This window comes from Periplaneta americana, chromosome 6 (genome assembly GCF_040183065.1).
Source record: "Periplaneta americana isolate PAMFEO1 chromosome 6, P.americana_PAMFEO1_priV1, whole genome shotgun sequence".
NCBI classification, from domain to species: Eukaryota; Metazoa; Arthropoda; class Insecta; order Blattodea; family Blattidae; genus Periplaneta; species Periplaneta americana.
In genome coordinates, this window is record NC_091122.1 from 159,291,896 (window position 1) to 159,312,178 (window position 20,283).

Here is a 20,283-nt window from a genome sequence, read left to right on the forward strand (position 1 = left end):
GTCCCGTAGGGGTTCTATGCGGATGACGTGAATATGTTAAGAGAAAATCCACAAACGATTAAGGAAAACATGGAAATTTTACTTGAAACAAGTAAAGCGATAGGTTTGGATGTAAATCCCGAAAAGACAAAGTATATGATTATGACTCGTGACCAGAATATTGTACGAAATAGAAATATATAAATTGGAGATCTATCCTTCGAAGAGGTGGAAAAATTCAAATACCTTGCAGCAACAGTAACAAATATAAATGACACTCGGGAGGAAATTAAATGCAGAAAAAATATGGGAAATGCCTGTTATTATTCGGTTGAGAAGCTTTTGTCATCTAGTCTGCTGTCAAAAAATCTGAAGGTTAGAATTTATAAAACAGTTTTGTATGGTTGTGAAACTTGGACTTTCACTTTGAGAGAGGAACATAGGTAAGGGTGTTTGAGAATAAGGTGCTTAGGAAAATATTTGGGGCTAAGAGGGATGAAGTTACAGGAGAATGAAGAAAGTTACACTTAGCGCATCTGCCTGCGAAACCAGGTGGCCCGGGTTCGATTCCCGGTCGGGGCAAGTTACTTGGTTGAGGTTTTTTCCGGGGTTTTCCCTCAACCCAATATGAGCAAATGCTGGGTAACTTTCGGTGCTGGACCCCGGACTCATTTCACCGGCATTATCACCTTCATATCATTCAGACGCTAAATAACCTAGATGTTGATACAGCGTCGTAAAATAACCTACTAAAATAAAAAAAAAATTACACAACACAGAACTGTACGCATTGTATTCTTCACCTGACATAATTAGGAACATTAAATCCAGACGTTTGAGATGGGCAGGGCATGTAGCATGGGGAGTCAGAGACGTAGATGGGAGGATAATATTAAAATGGATTTGAGGGAGATGGGATATGATGATAGAGATTGTATTAATCTTGCACAAAATAGGGACCAATGGCGGGATCATGTGAGGGCGGCAATGAACCTCCGGGTTCCTTAAAAGCCAGTAAGTAAGTAAGGAGTTCTTTCACATGCCAGTACATCTATTGACACTTAAGTGCCATCGACTTGGGCCGGGATAGAACCCGCAACCTCGGGCACAGAAGGCCAGCACTCTACCGACTGTGCGACTCAGGACGACGGTTTTTCATTTAATTAACGTCAAATCTTAATTGACTGGGAAAAAATTAGCATCTCTTTTCTCTTGTTCTCTTATTTCAAATTCTGCGCACCGCTACCCCAATCTATTTGGTTTCTCGTTTTCAAAATTTATCCGCATATCATCAGCTAAGTACAAGATCTCATCATAACAATTAACTCATTATACCCTACCACAAGACATCTTTATATTCTTCATCCTATACAGTTTCAGTTGCTAGAAATTGGAACTCGCTTCCGAGTAATATAAGGGGTTGTTGGACAATAACTTCATTTAGCTCAAAATTACATAAATTCTTACTTAACAGATTAATTGCTGATTAATATTTGTTACTTATAATGAAACTAACATCTGTCCATTCTTATTATTATCATTAATTTCTCTAAATAGATTTACAAAACCTCTAATGGCAATTACATTAATATTCTCATTATAGAATATATATATATATATATATATATATATATATATATATATATATATATATGTATTTTTTTTCCTCCCTGTAACATAGTCCTAGTAAGCTTATATTAAATTAATTTTATTCATTTTACTAGCTAGCTCAAATATTAAATTAATTATAATTCATTGAATTAAATTAGCTCATAAATTAAGTTACTACTTTACCTTATAGGTTTCTCTAAATTTAAATAAATATCTAGTCTACTAGTCGTTAAAACTGAAGTGTAAATATTTGTAATTTAAATATGTATTGTATTTATTAAGGCTGGTTGAGTGGAAGAGAAGGCGTTATGGCCTTAACTCTGCCAGCGAAAATAAAACATTATTATTATTATTTTCATTATTATTATTATTATTATTATTATTATTATTATTACACACTTGCTTTCTCATTTCTAAATCTTTCATACTCAAATGTCGATGTTGAACGCGTGTTCAGTGTAGTGAATTTGACCAAATCTAATTTGCGAAATAGAATAAAAATTGAAACACTTCATGCTATTGTTGTTGTTTAGTCAACTGTCTGAAGACAGGTTTGCACTTCATAGGTGACACCAATAAGGCATCACTGATGAGGCAACTAAGCCATGAGATAATTCGGCCTGAAAAGAGTCCACAAATGTTGCGATCGCTATAGTTTAGTAGAAGATGTAGTTAAACAAATTGGTATCCTACAGTCATATATACGCCAACAGGGACAACTTCTCGAGAGAAGGATGTCGTCTTTTAAGGGGAGGAAGAAGAGGAAATGTTGTAAGGCTTAAGTTAGAATTATAATTTCTGAATAATGGAACGTATATTTTAACACAAATCCTCCCATATAAATAAAATCCCTGATCACATATGGAACAGATTAGCCATCTCTATGTTAAAAACGGCAACATGTGGAAGAGAACAACCACCAGGATATGCCACTGTCGATTGGTAACGACCGCTAGATGGAACTACAGTTGTTCCATGCAAATCACATGAGCTTCATAACGTTATTTCTTCTGCAGTCGGTAGATGACAGCATAGTGAAATTGATAAAAATTATTGCCTTCAAAACTCATAAGCCTGATCGATCTGCTATGTGTGATCTGGGGTAAAATGTATATTTTGGCGATCTCTGGTGATTTTTGTACTATTACTTGGTGACATTTGATTTGACGAGTTGGCAACTCTGTCCAGTTCATAACAAATCAAGATAACTCCGTAGTTACACAACAAAGTCTGTTTAAATGTCTCGCTCGAACACAGTGTTTCAAGTAGTGTATTATGAATACTTGTGTGGTGTGCAGTGTAAATAGTGTTGTAAGTATGTATGTATTTCTATCAAACAACTCACACTACACATACGGCTACAAACACACACCATTCGCCACTATTGAAATATAATCTTCTTCGTATTCTATTGTGGTGAGACTTCAGATCACGGAACAATGATAGTTATTTCTTATTATCGTTTGCGAAATTTTAAATTATTTAATCTTTAGATGATAGTCGTCCGCTTCGGGTCGACTCATAGTGCCTCCTGTTATGTAACGTGAAATAATAGTCTACCCTGAAACTAACAATAACAATTACAGTTCCCACAGGTGTATCAGAACTGCCGAGATTTCTATTACAACTGTTGTTTGTTGTTTAGTCTACTATCCCAAGACAGGTGTGAACCTCATAAGTGACACCAATAAGGCATCACTTATGAGGTAACTAAGCCAGGAGATAATGAGGTAGGATGGTCAGTTTCTTTCTGCCTTCATTGCAAACATCGCTGACTAGTAACATATTTCGCTAATTAGACTTCCGATGTATACAAGCAAATTATTCTTCCTCTGACATATCATCAAGTGAGCTGTACCGCCTGATAATAATAAATGTACTTATCAGTCAGAACCTTATGCAGAGGTACTATTATCACTACGGCCCGGATTTTACGCACTTTAAGCTAAAAATGACATATACAGAACAAACCTTAAGTAATGTAAATAATTTCAAGAGGTAATTGGGCTACCAGGATATTTGAAACAAAAAGTTGAATACAATTTTGCTCGTATTTGTTTCCTTTCCGAGATAAAAATGGTTTTATAAGAAATATTTCATAACATGTTTTGGGGAAGCCATTGATTTAATTCCCAATATGCTCAGTCAGTTTAAGAGAGCAGTGTATTACGAAAATAAATGATTGAAACAATATTAGATGTGTCGTTTAAATATGCAGAAGTTTGATCCGAACAGATGTAACATTTTAAAATTCCTTCTCAGAACGAAAAATTACATTTGTTCGGATAAAATTTCTGCACATTTAAAGGAGGTCCACTGCCATCCTCACATAAGCCCGCCATCGGTTCCTATCCTGAGGAATATTAATCCAGTCTCTACCATCATATCCACCTCCCTCAAATCCATTTTAATATTATCCTCCCATCTACGTCTCGGCCTCCCCAAAGATCTTTAAGTTTGAAATTTCAGCAATTCGGCAACATCGTCGCTAAAAACTCTACTTGTATACAGATGTAAGAGGTCAACAAATTCGGTGAGTCTCCGTACGTATCAAGCTGCTAAGACGTTGCCACGCGTTCGCTTCGTGCAATGGTTTGAATTTATGGGTTTTTTAAATTAAAATTACACGAAAACCGTGCACGCTATTGAAATACACCAGAGGGATAAATTATTCTTTATTAGATTTCCTATCGATATGGACAAAAATCACGATCCTACTGGCAATAGTTGCCGAATAAGAGATTGTTGAACATGTGGGAAAAAAAATTCTGAAAAAAAAAAACTATGAACTTTCCACCAATATGATATAGTTTGTTGTTACATATAACATGGAAATCTGCAATGCTATTTCACTTCCACTCTGCATAAATAAATATTCTTTATTAAATTAAAATATCTACTACATACTGTAAACGCTTAAAACACAAAGATAAAAATCAGTCTACATCCTAGAATAAATTAAACACTAAACCGGATTGTAAATATGAAAAAATAAAATCTGTAAAATTTTAGGATGACATCATCTCTACAATTTAACATCAGAACCATAATTTGAATTTTAAATTTATACCCATAAGTGACTTGAAAGTCACTTTCAAAAAATAATTTCTTTAGTATTCGAATAATACACTATCTACCAAAAAGTAATTGGGTATTGTTGTTGCCCCTTTAGAACCTTGTGGTACCACCTCTTGTTGCTATAACAGCAGCCACCCTGTCAGGCATGCTCTCCACTAGTTTGTGTAGGATATCCGCTGGAATGAGTCGCCATTACTCTTGCAACATGACACTCAGTTGGACAAATGTTTCGGCGGCTACTATGCAGTGGTATGCAGACAATAATGTTCACCGGTTGGACTGGCCTGCACAGAGTCCTGATCTCAATCCCATTGAGCACCTTTGGGACGAATTGGACCAGCGATTGAAGTCTCGGGAGATTCGGCGAACTTCCATTGTCCAACTGAGTGCCATGTTGCAGGAGGAATGGCGACGCATTCCAGTGGATATCCTACACAAACTAGTGGAGAGCATGCCTGACAGGGTGGCTGCTGTTATAGCAACAAGAGGTGGTACCATGAGGTTATAAAGGGACAAAAACAGTGCCCAATTACTTTTTGGTAGATAGTGTATATTTAATTATTTACATTTTAAAAATAATATTCACTTTATCAAAAAAAAGCTGTTAAGCATATCTTCCAGAACATGCAGTAAATAACATGAAGTTTGTTGCGAGCCTAAGTAAAGTATTTCAATATGAATAATTGCAGCTAAAAATAAAGTGTGGATAAAGGCTTTCAAATGTCACCTTTCTGTCACGCGAACTTCATTGTAATTGTGAAATATAACTAAAGCATACATTTTGATTCTTCGCTAGCAGAGGACATTTTCACGAGAAATTATAGTGAATTGTTTCGTGTTCACATACTGTATGAACGTTACCAATTCATAAGAACTGCTTTCCGTTTCGACCATTTAGAGTTAGACACACAAAAGTAATAATAATAATAATAATAATAATAATAATAATAATAATAATAATAATGACTTTATTTAACCTGGCAGAGTTAAGGCCTTACGGCCTTCTCTTACACTCAACTAGGATTAAAACTTGCTTACACAGTTGATCATAAAACTTGATCAGAATTAAGTAATTACATACTGATTACATAATGAGATCAAAAGAGGTAGTTACATAAAATTTACCTCATAAAATAAAAATAAACATAGTGAAATACATATTAATTTGTTAGAATCAGATGCGAATCACATAAAAACAGAAGCCGATAATTCAATAAAAAAAGAAAAATGTACACAGTAAAAATAAAAATAAACACATTAGTATACATATTAATATTAGATTACAATTAAATAGGACTTACACAATTAAATGAGAAACCGACAATTGAATAAAATGTACACAAAAAACAGATTAATAATAAAAAACAACAACACAGTGGGATACATATTTGCGTTAAGTGATAAATAAACACGATTTAGATAATAAAAAAAAATAATAATAAATACAGTGGAACACATTTGCAACACGTCTTTCGTCACTGGAAAACGCCTACAAGAATATTTCAACGGTCTATAAACGGATATTGGAAGAGGTCTGTGTAACAGACCGTATGCGCCTAACAAGATAAATTATTTACACGAGGAACAATCACCCAAATCATGCGACCTTCGAACCTAGCACCATGGCGTGTACGTAGCAAGGTTGTCCTAACACGCTTGCTGGGGGATGCTACTGAGTCACAACATGTTCAAAGTAATAATTAAGAACTATAATTGTACAGCAGTGTTGTTTTTACTTTTATTCTCCTTCGAAATTCCTCATCTGTTATTGTCGCCGCTCTTCGTCTCTAGTTTTTGTTCTCAAAGGTTCAGGAAAGCGATGACACTGTCATTTAATACAGGAAATCTGTTCCTTTAACTTGCAGTGGCAGAAGATGCATTGTCGAAGAAGTCTTTTAAGATGCGGACTGCAGTTCTTCAGAAGACATGAGGGTCGTCGTCTTCTGAGTCAGTCCCCGGCCGTCACACAAATCGTCAAGTCGGCGTTTCCTGACGTCACTGTGCCAACTGTGTCCCTGCCAGAGTACGTGTGGAGCAGAATTGACGAGTGGCCGGATAAAGTTGCCGTGGTAAGTGGAGAAAACGTGTCAATGCAAGATAGAAACTGATATTTATTTGTTTTACTAGGATTAATAATATTGAACACACACTCGTTCACAAGGGAATCCAACATTCATTATTCTGAAAGCAAACATTCTCATGGGCCAGATAAAAAAATTTTTTTTTTTCTCTTCCACCATGTTAATAATGTCAAAACAAGTGCTTATACTTACAAATTTTGGCCACTCAAGCACAATTACAAGAGCCGTAAAAATAAGTTTCCTGGGGCCGTTTACAGAAAGAAAACACAATTTCTTGAAAAGATTTACTGGAACAGATACAGCAATTATTGAGCTATTTTTAACATACTCTCACCGGAACTGAGACATTTGTCATACCGCGAGATTAGCTTTTGCATCCCTATGTCTAGAAGTCTGCCGCCTGGGATCGGAAGCAGTATGTGACAGCTATCTGCCCATCTCTGTCGATCTCACGGTATGACAAATGTCTCAATTCAAGTGAGGAATATGTTGAAAAACTCAACAGTTGTTGTATCTGTTCCAATAAATTTTTCTAATGAAATTGTGTTTTCTTTCTGTAAACGGCACCAGGTAAACTTATTTTACGGCCCTGTAATTGCACTCGCGTGGTCAAAATTTGTACAAGCACTTGTTTTGACATTATTAACATGGTGAAAGAAAAAGTAACTTTTCTCTCTGACCCCATGAGAATGTATGCTTGAAAGTTGTGACAGAATCACACTGTAAAAATTTCACCTTTTACTAATCCATCTTTAATTCGTTCCGTTTTATTAACAGATCCATTCATAGTTCAGTCAGTAAACTGATGGTTTCTCAAACGGAACCGAAGTTCAATCCCAGACAGACAATGCACGATTTATGGTTGATAAAAATTCTATATTTTAGGCTACATTGAAGAAGTAGCCTAATGCTAACAGACTACAAAAATAAATTTAAAACAAACTAATTGGAAGAGAAAGGAAGAAATCTGAAAAGTAAAGTGAAATCATAACAATACGTTACTTTGACCTCTAGACCACACCGATACTCTTTCCGACAATAGAAATATGAATACACCGTACAGGAATTTTTTTAATGATAATAAAACGTTTATTTTGCATCAAAATTATGTCACAATTCAAAATCACTTTTAAGTTCAGACATTATGAAAGGTTTTCATACTAATCTTGTGTAACAACTACAGGGACATCATTTTATTTTTACTTCAATTTTTATTGTACCTGAGTTTTTGAATGTACTTCACTCCCACCCCTTCTACTAAGGAAGTTCCAACTCCACACAGAACCAAGACCGCAGATAGTAAGCAGTACTGAGTTACTGAGTATAGTACGTTCCAGAAATATGTTCGCGTTTTCCAGTGACGAAAGAGCTTTCAATATTGAATCATATTTTTGCACAGGTACTGTCCGTTTGCCCACGTCGCATCCCGATTTCCCCCACCTGCTTCTGCTCGCCCCTCTGTAATAGCTGGGCTGTCTTAGCTCTTTTCTGAAAACATTAATTTCTCTTAGGAATTGGAAGTTTACGTAATATTATACAGCTGTTTAATTTAACTTAAATAAAAGGGCCTCGTTAAGTAATTAACTGTCACGTGATTTCCTCCCTTTCTACAATCCTGCGGCATAACCACTTGGACGGACACTAGATAGCATGTCTGAGTGAAGATTGAATTTACAGTACCTAGAGTAGGTACAGAATTATTTCAACATGAGTTACTAGTACGAAGGACGAAATTGGCAATTGGAATTAGATGCAATAGTCTATAGTGCGATAATATGCACAAAAGAACTGAAGCCTGTATCGAAATGAACGGCCACCATTTTCAAAATTGTGTTTAAATATTCATATTATGATTATTTTTCAATTTAACTTCTTTCTCTATATTGTACGCTAATGTGCTGTAGACAGTATAGAATGCATAATGAATACGTTCGCATGGATAACTCACTTCGTGAGTAAAAACACTTATTCTTAATACAGTACTGTACTTTGATTAAAGAAAAACCTAATGAAAATTATCAAACTCAAAATCGCGATATTTGCTAGTTTACGTAGATGGATGAACTACTTTTCTTCCTTCCTATACCTAGTAGAGTGATTTGTGTTTTACGCCAGTATCATCGAACTCCAGTCTTGGAGGGGGGAGCAAGCGGTGTTTCCGGTTCTCTAAAGGTATAGACAGGTTAATATTAAAAAAGTTAGTAAAAATAAAATGATGTCCCTGTACAACCGATATTACATTAGGAAGGCTGATAAATGCTGTTGTTGAAATAATAGGCAGAATGTATCAATGTATTGGTTATTCATACCTGCAGTTGTCATAGAGTGTTGAATAAAAAAGAGCTCAGTCCATCTGCATAATAAATACTGTTTTAAACGGATTTCCCCTATTTCTGTAGCAATAAACCGACCTGTAAAATCCGTCTCTTTGAGAAATCGCTACTTCACAGTCTGAAGAAGCGCTTTCTCAAAAGAAACGGATGTCACAGGTCAATTTATTGCTACAGAAATAGGGGGAATCCGTTTCAAACAACATTTATTCTGCGGATGGACTGAGCTCTTTTTGATTCAACACTCCTCACTGTAATGATGAGAATTTAAATTGTTTGTTTTAATTTATATATCTGCAGTGCCTGGGAAAAGTGACATGTCAGTTTCCACAAACCTTTTTTTGATAATTTATTGACAACTTACACTGGTTTATGTTGATTTGATGTTTTTCTGTATGAATTATTGTAATGGGAGAAATACTTATGTCTCTTTTTCCAAGCGCGCAGATGTTCCGTATAAGCTTATACAGGGACATCATTTTATTTTTACTTCAATTTTTATTGTACCTGAGTTTTTGAATGTACTTCACTCCCACCCCTTCTACTAATGAAGTTCAACCGTCCTGCACACAGATCCAAGACCGCATGTACAGTCATAGTAGCCTTACGGTTATAGTAAACAGTATGTTCCAAAAATATGTTCGCGTTTTCCGGTGACGAAAGAGCTTTCAATATTGAATCATTTTCGCACAGATACTGTCGTCCATTTGTCTATGTCGTATCCCGGTTTCCCCCACCTGCTTTTATTCGCCAGCTAGTGGCTGGGCTGTCTTAGCTCTTTTCTGAGAACATTAATTTCTGTTAAGCATTGGAGGTCTACGTAATATTATACAACAGTTTAAAATAACTCAAATAAAAGGGCCTCGTTAAGTAATTAACTGTCACGTGATTTCCTCCATTTCTACGACCCTACGACATAACCACTCGGACGGACAGTAGATAGTATGTCTGAGTAATTTTATCTTTTCGGATCGGGCAGAAGTGAAGATTGAATTTACAGTACGCAAGGTACTCTTTTATAGATTAGGTACAGAATTATTTCAACATGAGTTACTAGTTACGAAGGACGAAACTGGTAATTGGGATTAGGTACAATAGTCTATAGTGCGATAATATGCACATTAGAACTGAAGCCTGTATCGAAATCAACGGCCACCATTTTCAAAAATGTGTTTAAATATCCATATTATGATTATTTTTCAATTTAACTTCATTCTCTACATTGTAAGCTAAGGCTGTAGACAGATAATACACACTGCATAATGAATAAGTCCACATGGATGGCTCAGTTCATGAGTAAAAACACCTATTGTTAATACTATACTGTATTTCGATCAAACAAAAACCTAATGAAAATGATCAAACTCAAAAGAGCGATATTTCCTAGTTTACGTAAATGGATGAACTACTTTTCTTCCCTCCTATACGTAGTAAAGTGATTTGTTTGTATATTACGCCAGTATCATCGAACTCCAGTTGTGGAAGGGGGTAGTAAACGGCGTTGATCCAAAGGTATAGCCAGGTTAATGTTAAAAATGTTAGTAAAAATAAAATGATGTCCCTGTATATATGTATAGTATTTATTAACATTCCATGGTATTCATACATTGCATCACAGCTAGAATATGAAACAAGTCAAAAAACTTAATACTATAGGGCCGTATTCATAGACATTTCCAGCACGCGCTATGAGCGTACTAAGCTAGCCCCGGCTATCCACTGGTTACTAGTACAGAATTCAAATCATATCCTATCGCTAACACTGGTTTATGAATATGAAAAACGCTGATAATCCACCGAAAGCCCGCGCTAAAAATGTCTATGAATACGGCCCTAAAAGTCTTAATTTATAGTCACAGTCTAGATAAATATATAGGCCTACAGACGAGGTTTACAATATAGTCTAGTCTACTAGTACAACAAAGTTTTAGTAACTTTTTAATGAAACGTTATTGAATGTCATGAATTCACCTACATTTGTTGTTTAGTCATCTGTTCGAAGACAGGTTTGAACCTCACAAATGACATAATTTAGGCATCACTCATGAGGCAACTAAGCCAGGAGATAATGGAGTAGTATTGGTAGTTTCTTTCCTCTTATATATACCGTAATCAAAATAAAAATAAATTATCAAGCTATGCTAGTAATTACCGAGAATTCAGTGATCGCAGTGAAAATTTAACATGCTACGTAACCCTCTAAGAAGCATGTTCATGTACAGTACATATTATACCCTTTTCACGAGACTTAGTTTATGGAGGTCGGTGCCCAGAACAACACGAGCCATTCGCGCTTAAGCAACTTCCTAGTTTTAATGTTAAGACTTTGTCGCTGTTAGTTATGGTAAGTTAAATATTACACGCCCCCAGACAAAACATTGTAGCCACGAAGAATATGAGGCATATGAACTAAATCGCGTGAAAAGCATTATAGATTAAATAAAAAAAAATCGTGTTTTAGGCACGACTATGCAACCTGCGTGAAATAACTCTGTAATGAGTTGGCGGAATTTTAAGAAATTGATAGTATTTTCAGAAACTTAAGTCACCACGCATTCAAATAGATTATTTCTCATGCCATAGTTTGAAAAGGCATCACTACATGGAAACGGTTAGGCCTACTATTTATTTTTCAGTAATTTTGTAAATACATTCTAGAAGGATAGAGATACTGACTACATTAGATCTCAACGTACCCGTGTGCATAATACAATTCATATCGTGAGGCTAGGCTAATTCCTCCTAACATCTCAGCGTATATATATTTTTAAAAAGCTCAAACAATCTTTACTTTGAGATCATCAATACCCCAGGGTTACTGTGCAAAGACATCATTCCTTACAAAACATCAAACAATGAAATTGGGTGGTGTAAAGTTTGGAGAATTTGAAGACTAATACCATATCCGCACCAGTTGAAGCCAAAAGCAGTTCAGAAAACCACGAACTACTTTTGCTCAAAGAGGTGATGCGCCAACCGACTGAAACATGTGCCGACTTGGTGTTGTAATTGGAGTTGTGGCATGAGAAGCGAAGGTGATTAATTTCTAGAAATTTACATCGCATAATGACTAAACACGTTTGACGTGGTAGGAGTGCAGTTTTAGATAATGTTAATAAGTTGTCTATGATAAAGAGACCGGAATTTCTGTAGCTAAATCACACGCTACACTTACTAGTACACTGGCGTTCAAGACACCTGACCCTTACTAACCGGTAGTGATCGATAGTTTGTTCGTGTAAGCGTGGCTTCTTTAGTTATTTATTACTTCTATGATTAGCTGGTGAAGATAACAGTCTGTATCGTCAATAGTACATAAATATACTCGCATTATACACCGTGCCCCTTGCAAACCTCCCACATTTTAATTAATCATCACTAACAAAGTATGTGGAATTATGAAATGAGACTGATATTAAACGAAAGAGAAACTCAAAGAATTGTTATTTCATTTGTTTGAAGTCAATTCACCTGTCACATGTTGGGCAACAATGGCATAAAACAAAATAGTGACTCTGCAAAACTCAAAGATTTATTACTTCATTTATTTGAAGTAATTTATCTGTCACATGTTGGGCAACAAGGCATAAAACAAAATAGCGACTCCGCAAAACTCAAAGATTTATTACTTCATTTATTTGAAGTAATTTATCTGTCACATGTTGGGCAACAAGGCATAAAACAAAATAGCGACTCCGCAAAACTCAAAGATTTATTACTTCATTTATTTGAAGTAATTTATCTGTCACATGTTGGGCAACAATGGCATAAAACAAAATAGCGACTCCGCAAAACTCAAAGATTTATTACTTCATTTATTTGAAGTAATTTATCTGTCACGTGTTGGGCAACAATGGCATAAAACAAAATAGCGACTCTGCAAAACTCAAAGATTTATTACTTCATTTATTTGAAGTAATTTATCTGTCACATGTTGGGCAACAATGGCATAAAACAAAATAGCGACTTTGCAAAACTCAAAGATTTATTACTTTATTTATTTGAAGTAATTTATCTGTCACATGTTGGGCAACAATGGCATAAAACAAAATGGCGACTCCATAGCAACGCGCACAAACTGTTTTCTGATATGCAGAGACGAAATCAATAATTACAGTGCAAAGAGATTTCCGGAGAAAATATAGAGGAAATACACTAGATGGCCAAACCATTAAGGCGTGGTGTGAGAAGTTTCTGGCGACTGAAAGTGTGAACAAACAATCCGGAGGTTCTCGTCTCAGAAAAGAATATTGAAGAAATTAGAGCAGGATTTCAGAGAAGTCCTCAAAAATCAATTCACCATGCATCCCGGCAGTTCAATATGCCGAGATCAACTGTGCATCAAGTGCTTCATAAGCAACTTCGTTTGTATCCTTACAAGATGCAAATCTCTGGTGATAAGGCGCCTATATTCGAAATGCCTGTTATTATTCGGTTGAGAAGTTTGCTCTCAAAAAAGCTGAAAGTTAGAATTTATAAAACAGTTATATTATCGGTTATTATGCATGGTTGTGAAACTTGGACTCTCACTTTGAGAGAGAACAGAGGTTAAGGGTGTTTGAGAATAAAATGCTTAGAAAAAAGTTGGGGCCAAGAGGGATAAAATTGCAGGAGAATGGAGAAAGTTAGTTTTATAAGTTCTAACTTCAAGATTTTTTGACAGCAGACTAGATGACAAAAGGCATATCCCATATTTATTCTGCGTTTAATTTCCTCCCGAGTGTCATTTGTATTTGTTACTGTTGATCCAAGATATTTGAATTTTTCAACCTCTTCTAAGGATAAATCTCGAATTTTTATGTTTCCATTTCGTACAATATCCTGATCAAGAGACATAATCATATACTTCGTCTTTTCGGGACTTACAATGACTATTTACATATAAACAAAATAACCTACACACTCCCATGGCAACGACGTTCAAAACTTTCTCATAGGAAAAATTTTTACTGACCAAACAAATATTTGTGCAATATTCAAAATTAAAAACAATATTATTTAAATGACGATCGTCCAAAACATAATATACAATACACATGCGTTAAGTGCGTAACAGAATCCCGGAAACTGACAAAACTCGGCTTCACCTCTTTTTTTTATGAAGGTTGATATGTCTGTCATACTACTTACAAATTCTACGCAGCTGTAAATTTTAAATTAAAACAACAACAGGGCATTTTTAAATCCCATTGACTGTATGACTACGTCTTTCTTTGTCCTATGTTTTCATTCGTTTTTGACGATACCCTCTTATATGATATGGAATCTTCGAATTAAATGTTGCGTCCCTTAATGCCGCAAAGAAATTCAACATTAATAATTCTAGCTTCAGACTGTTTTTGTTTTTAATACAGAGATATTCAGATTTATTCTTCCAAGGTAAGGCTTTTTTGCTTACTTTACTTTTATAATAGGCTTACTTCACTTTTATATCACATTTAATTCACAGGAGTGCGGAATCACTGGACGACACTACAGATATGCAGAAGCGAGAGAACTCTCTCGACGTTTCGCAGCATCGCTGCACCGAATTGGTCTGCAACCCGGCGATACGATAGCCTTCATAATGCCCAACTCGCCTGAGTGGCCAATCGTCTTTTTGGGAGCCCTCGAAGCAGGAGTTAAAGTCACGACGATCAACCCAATTTACACAGCGGGTTTGTATACAGATAGAATTAAACATTTGCACGGATCAAATTTCTGCAAACTGATATCATTTACGTAAATATGTTGTCGTGAAAGTAAAAAACAAATTGTACTGCATTTGTAGCTACAAACTTATGACATTTCTGTTTTTGTGTGATTCGTATTTGATTCGAACAACAATAATATGTATTCCACTATGTTTATTTTTATTCTATGAGGTAAATTTTTATATAACAATCTCTTTTGATCTCATTATGTACCTAAATCGTATCAGTATGTCATTACTTAATTCCGATCCAGTTGTATGTTCAACTATGTACTTACTTACTTACGTACTGGCTTTTAAGGAACCCGGAAGTTCATTGCCGCCCTCACATGAGCCCGCCATTGGCCCCTATCCTGAGCAAGATTAATCCAGTCTCTATCATCATATCCTACCTCCCTCAAATCCATTTTAATATTATCTTCCCATCTACGTCTCGGCCTCCCCAAAGGTCTTTTTCCCTCCGGCCTCCCAACTAACACTCTATATGCATTTCTGGATTCGCCCATACGCGCTACATGCCCTCCCCATCTCAAACGTCTGGATTTAATGTTCCTGATTATGTCAGGTGAAGAATACAATGCGTACAGTTCTGTGTTGTGTAACTTTCTCCATTCTCCTGTAACTTCATCCCTCTTAGCCCCAAATATTTTCCTAAGCACCTTATTCTCAAACACCCTTAACCTATATTCCTCTCTCAAAGTGAGAGTCCAAGTTTCACAACCATAAAGAACAATCGGTAATATAACTGTTTTATAAATTCTAACTTTCAGATTTTTTGACCGAATAATAACAGGCATTTCCCATATTTATTCTGTGTTTAGTTTCCTCCCGAGTATTATTTATATTTGTTACCGTTGCTCCCAGATATCTGAATTTTTCCACCTCTTCAAAAGATAAATTTCCAATTTTTATATTTCCATTTCGTACAATATTCTCGTCACGAAACATAATCATATACTTTGTCTTTTCGCGATTTACTTCCAAACTTATCTCTTTACTTGCTTCAAGTAAAATTCTCGTGTTTTCCCTAATCGTTTGTGGATTTTCTCCTAACATATTCACGTCATCCGCATAGACAAGCAGCTAATGTAACCCACAAACGATTATTTTGACTAATTGTACGAGGTACGACCGCACTCTATGTCGTACGTAATTTTGTACGACTAATTCACTGAAGGAAAAAAATTATTTTGGAACTTTAATGTTGATTTATAGGCTAATTAAAATAAAATTGATGGTTAATTCGTCCCTTTTAGACAAGTTTTCTTCATTAAGTACAGCCTTATCTAATATGAAGGAAACATGCTTTAAAGGAGGGAAAATGCTTTGAATATCGATCTGGTAACTATGCTTGCCATGCAAGTCATAATTTGTCATCTTCAGCTCTAGATTTCACGTACACGGCGCTGTTATATCAAAGTATTCATTCATTCATAGTGTTCTGCCCAGGGGCAGGTCTTTCACTGCAAACCCAGCATTCTCCAGTCTTTTCTATTTTCTGCCTTCCTCTTTGTCTCGTCATATGATTCATAAATCTTCAATCATCTGATATCTTCTGCTGCATGAAAGTAATACAGGTCTAATTTTATTGACTTCCTTGTTCGTTCGACAAAGGAAGTCTTTTATCATTGAAATAGTACCGCAGTAGCATTAAGAACACGCCGACATTATATAGTTGTCGGGTTTGAGTCGACTGTAGATGAATTAATTTGATATAGAGCGCAGCATTGATTGATCTGTCGCCAAAGATCAAATTTCTGCTGACTTTAAATATAACAAAGCTGTTTCTAACCAAGCGGCATCGTGCACGTTTTGCGGCGATGACAGTGTTGATGATGAAGAATTGGGTGGTGATTTGTTTCAATGCTGAATGCCGCCTGAAGTCAAGGGCTGCCGAACATTGAATTCTTTCAAATCCAAGTTAGAAAATTATCTTATGACGAGTTGCCAAACTAACTTACTATTATGACAAGTGTTGTATTGCATGTTTCCACGTATTCACATTTTTTTATGTTCTAATGATATTCAACTTATTTTATATTTTTGTTTTCATATTTTCCGATAATGTTATATCTCTAATGTGATAAGTTGAGCTATATATAATCTTAATTTTCCTTATTGTGTGTACTTAGAAATATTGTACTCACTGTATACTTTGTACTGCACTATTTTATTACTACTATTATTATTATTATTATTATTATTATTATTATTATTATTATCATCATCATTATTACTATTCTTATTATTATTATTATTATTATTATTATTATGAATAATTGTCTTTTTTTTTGTATGCCTCATTTATTTTGACCTGCTGTTCACATATTATTATGCTTTTTTCTTTCTTTCTGTATGTTATATATTATGTCTGATTTCTTCTTATTTGTTGTTTATTTTTTATTATTATTATTATTATCTTATTCAGTTTTGTGTGTAAAATTGTAGTGTAATTTGTAAATTTGTAGTGTTTTTGTAACGCAGTCTTTACTCCTGGTTGAGTGTTAGAGAAGGCCGTATGGCCTTAACTCTGCCAGGTTAAATAAATCATTATTATTATTATTATTATTATTATTATTATTATTATTATTATTATTATTATTGTGGATGTAAACAATAATTAATAGTATTCTTAATTAGAACTAAAATTTACTGGTAGACGTAACCCATATAAATACAGGTTTATTTTACGATTTTTTTCCCTCGCTGTTATTTATACTCGGTTTAACATCTTTGGTCATATCGCGAGTTATTCTTTGGTTGAAATCCGAAGACCTGTGTACTATTGTTGAGTCTGGTTCTATTGTTGTGAACTATAGTTTGACAACTTCAAGTGAAACTCCGCAAAACACGGCAACACTTCTGGAATCTCTCTCTTTCTTTCTTCTCTCTCCCTCGCTCCTCGTCATTCAGTCTCCAGTCACCACGTAAATATCTGAGAGGGTGTGTGTGGGCATCGCGACCAATAGAAGAAACACTCTCTAGTATTACCACAATAACGGATTCTTCATTTTTGCCTCGACTGTCGGCTAGGAAGTTTCCATTATGCTAGCATTGCAGGCCTTTTAATGCTTTTGTTAGCAGGTTTGACAAACTGTAAGGGAATCTACAAATACACAGTGCATAGTGCTCTCTCCCTTCCCCCCGTGCTTTCTCACTTGCTCCTCCCCAAGACAGCCAGCGCTCACGTTGTAACTCGGTCAGGATTTCAGTTCGATTTGTAAATCTATACATGGCGAATGTATATGTATTACTGATTTGTTATGAATATGATTTCGGTGATGAATGAGGCCGGCGATATTCAGGGATGTTGTGGCCCGAATTTCCTGGCATTTGCCTTACGGTTGAAGAAAACCTCTGAAAAACCTCAATCAGGAAATTCAAATTCAACCCGACCGGGAATCGAACCCGGGCTCTCTGCGTAAGAAACCAGCATGCTGACCCCTACACCACAGAGGTGGTCTAAAATTCTTTATGAACTGCGATGCTTATCTGGCGTCAGTGACATGAAGGTGATAAAGCCAGCGAAATGACTCCAGCGCCGAAAGTTACCCAGCATTTGCTCTTAATGGGTTGAGGGAAACCCCCGAAAACAACCTCAACAACCAGGTAACTTGTCTCAACCAGGATTTCAATCCCGGTATGCTTGTTACAAGCCAGACATGCTAACCATTACTATACAGCGGTGGACTAGAGTTATATATATTAGGAACCTGAGAAACGTACGACAATTGTATGCTGAAGTACGACAATTTTCATATGTTGGTACGACGGTTCCAATTCCTGTATCTGGCAACCCTGCCGTAATCCAACTGATTTGTTATACTTGTTTTTTTGAAAGATGGGACATGACAGGAGCGTTGCGATCGGAAAAACAACTGAATGTCACATAGCGTGGTAGGCCTGTTGCTATGGTAACAACGGTTGAGTTGCCAAACTTACAGTTCCCACGTGGCGAGTGCTTAACAACTCTCTTGGCGACATTTATTGCGCACACAATGTTAGCATTGGTACTTTTCGTCTTTGATTCTCTGTCGATTTTTGTATTGTTTTTTTACCTTCGCGTCAATTGTCAATGAATGTTTTAACGTCAGCCATCTTAACGACAATTGCTACCTTTCATCAGCTGGGAGCATGGTAGTCCATATTGTCAACATGGCACTGGAGTTCCAAGCTCGGCCGCTTAACTGTCATGTCCCATTAAAAAAAAAACAATTATAGTGACGATCGTGTAGCTTACCCAGAAATTGTAGTTTCAACGTTCTAAATAATTTCAAGTGGTTTTGAACATCACTTTAATTAACAACTTCAACAAAGAAAATATCTCTATCCAAGGCATTTTGTAATATAAAGTTTGATTGTTTCAGATGAAATATCACACCAACTTCGAGACTCGGAAGTCAAGGCGATTGTCACAATCTCTCTGAGCCACTTAACGGTAATGAAAGCCATAAAAATGGTCGCCAGTAAGACGAACCCGATCATTATTATAGCGCCAGGATTTGAACAAGGGTCTCATCTACCGGCTGGAACTATAGACCTCATGGAGTTGCTGCAGGACGGCATAGATACTTCGAGCGTCCGTTTCCCTGGAGATGTTAATGATATCGCAGTGCTTCCGTATTCTAGTGGGACAACAGGACTACCCAAAGGAGTAATGCTCAGTCAAAGAAACGTAGTTGCTGGCTGTGCGGAAGTCAACAGTCGCACAGAAATATGTTTCAGCGAACCTGCTATCGGTAAATATAATACATTTATTTCTTTGCTTGAGAACTAGTGAAAACCCTTCGATAATAATAATTATTATCGAAAGGTTTTCACTAGTTCTCGCTGTATAAGCTCGCAGTGTAGCACAGAATTATTCTGTGCTACACTGCGAGCTTATACAGTGCTCTCATTTTACGTGGAAACTTCGCACCATTCCGCCGCCGGCCGACTTCCTGCTCTCCAGATCGCAGCGTGGGAAGCCAGTTCTACAAAACATCGCAGCAGTTAGTTGCTTCTGAGAACTGTACCGGAACGTGTGTGTAACTGTTGCTTGTGGATTGGAAAGTGTACGCCGGGATTCCGCCGTCATCTAGTTTCCTCGTAAAACAAGAGAATTGTATCACATGAATTTCGTGATCCTAAGAATTGTTAGTTAGGCAAGCCTACATTTCACAATCTGTTGCAAAAATTTAAATTCCCGTTAAAGTCTCGAATAAAGGTTGTTATTAGCGATGTTAATGAATCTAAACAGCTACTCCTAAAATGAGATGAAATACATTACATATATTTAAACGACTGATATGTTCAGTAAACTATCAACATTCTATGCATCTAATTGTTTTACTTTTTTGCAATATATGTGTATCACACATTCGTTCCTTGAACCAGCATATGAACTAAGATAATTTATCGATGTAAAATATATAAAATACCTGGAGTCACCGGCGTGGCTCAGTCGGTTAAGACGCTTTCCTGCCGGTCTGAAGTTGCGCTTGGGCGCGGGTTCGATTCCCGCTTGGGCTGA

General features: G+C 36.1%; 1 protein-coding gene across 1 annotated transcript in view; it reads left to right on the forward strand.

Annotated features, from left to right (window-relative positions):
* The first annotated feature begins 2,744 nt into the window (after positions 1 to 2,744).
* The window catches only part of LOC138701980 (uncharacterized), a 29,738-nt gene continuing 12,199 nt past the window's right edge, over positions 2,745 to 20,283 (forward strand). Inside the window, exons 1-4 of the mRNA XM_069829406.1 lie at positions 2,745 to 2,901; positions 6,534 to 6,737; positions 14,529 to 14,736; positions 19,139 to 19,510. Coding sequence (XP_069685507.1) covers positions 2,866 to 2,901; positions 6,534 to 6,737; positions 14,529 to 14,736; positions 19,139 to 19,510 — 820 coding nt within the window. The 5' untranslated portion in view covers positions 2,745 to 2,865. The remainder of the gene's footprint in view (positions 2,902 to 6,533; positions 6,738 to 14,528; positions 14,737 to 19,138; positions 19,511 to 20,283) is intronic.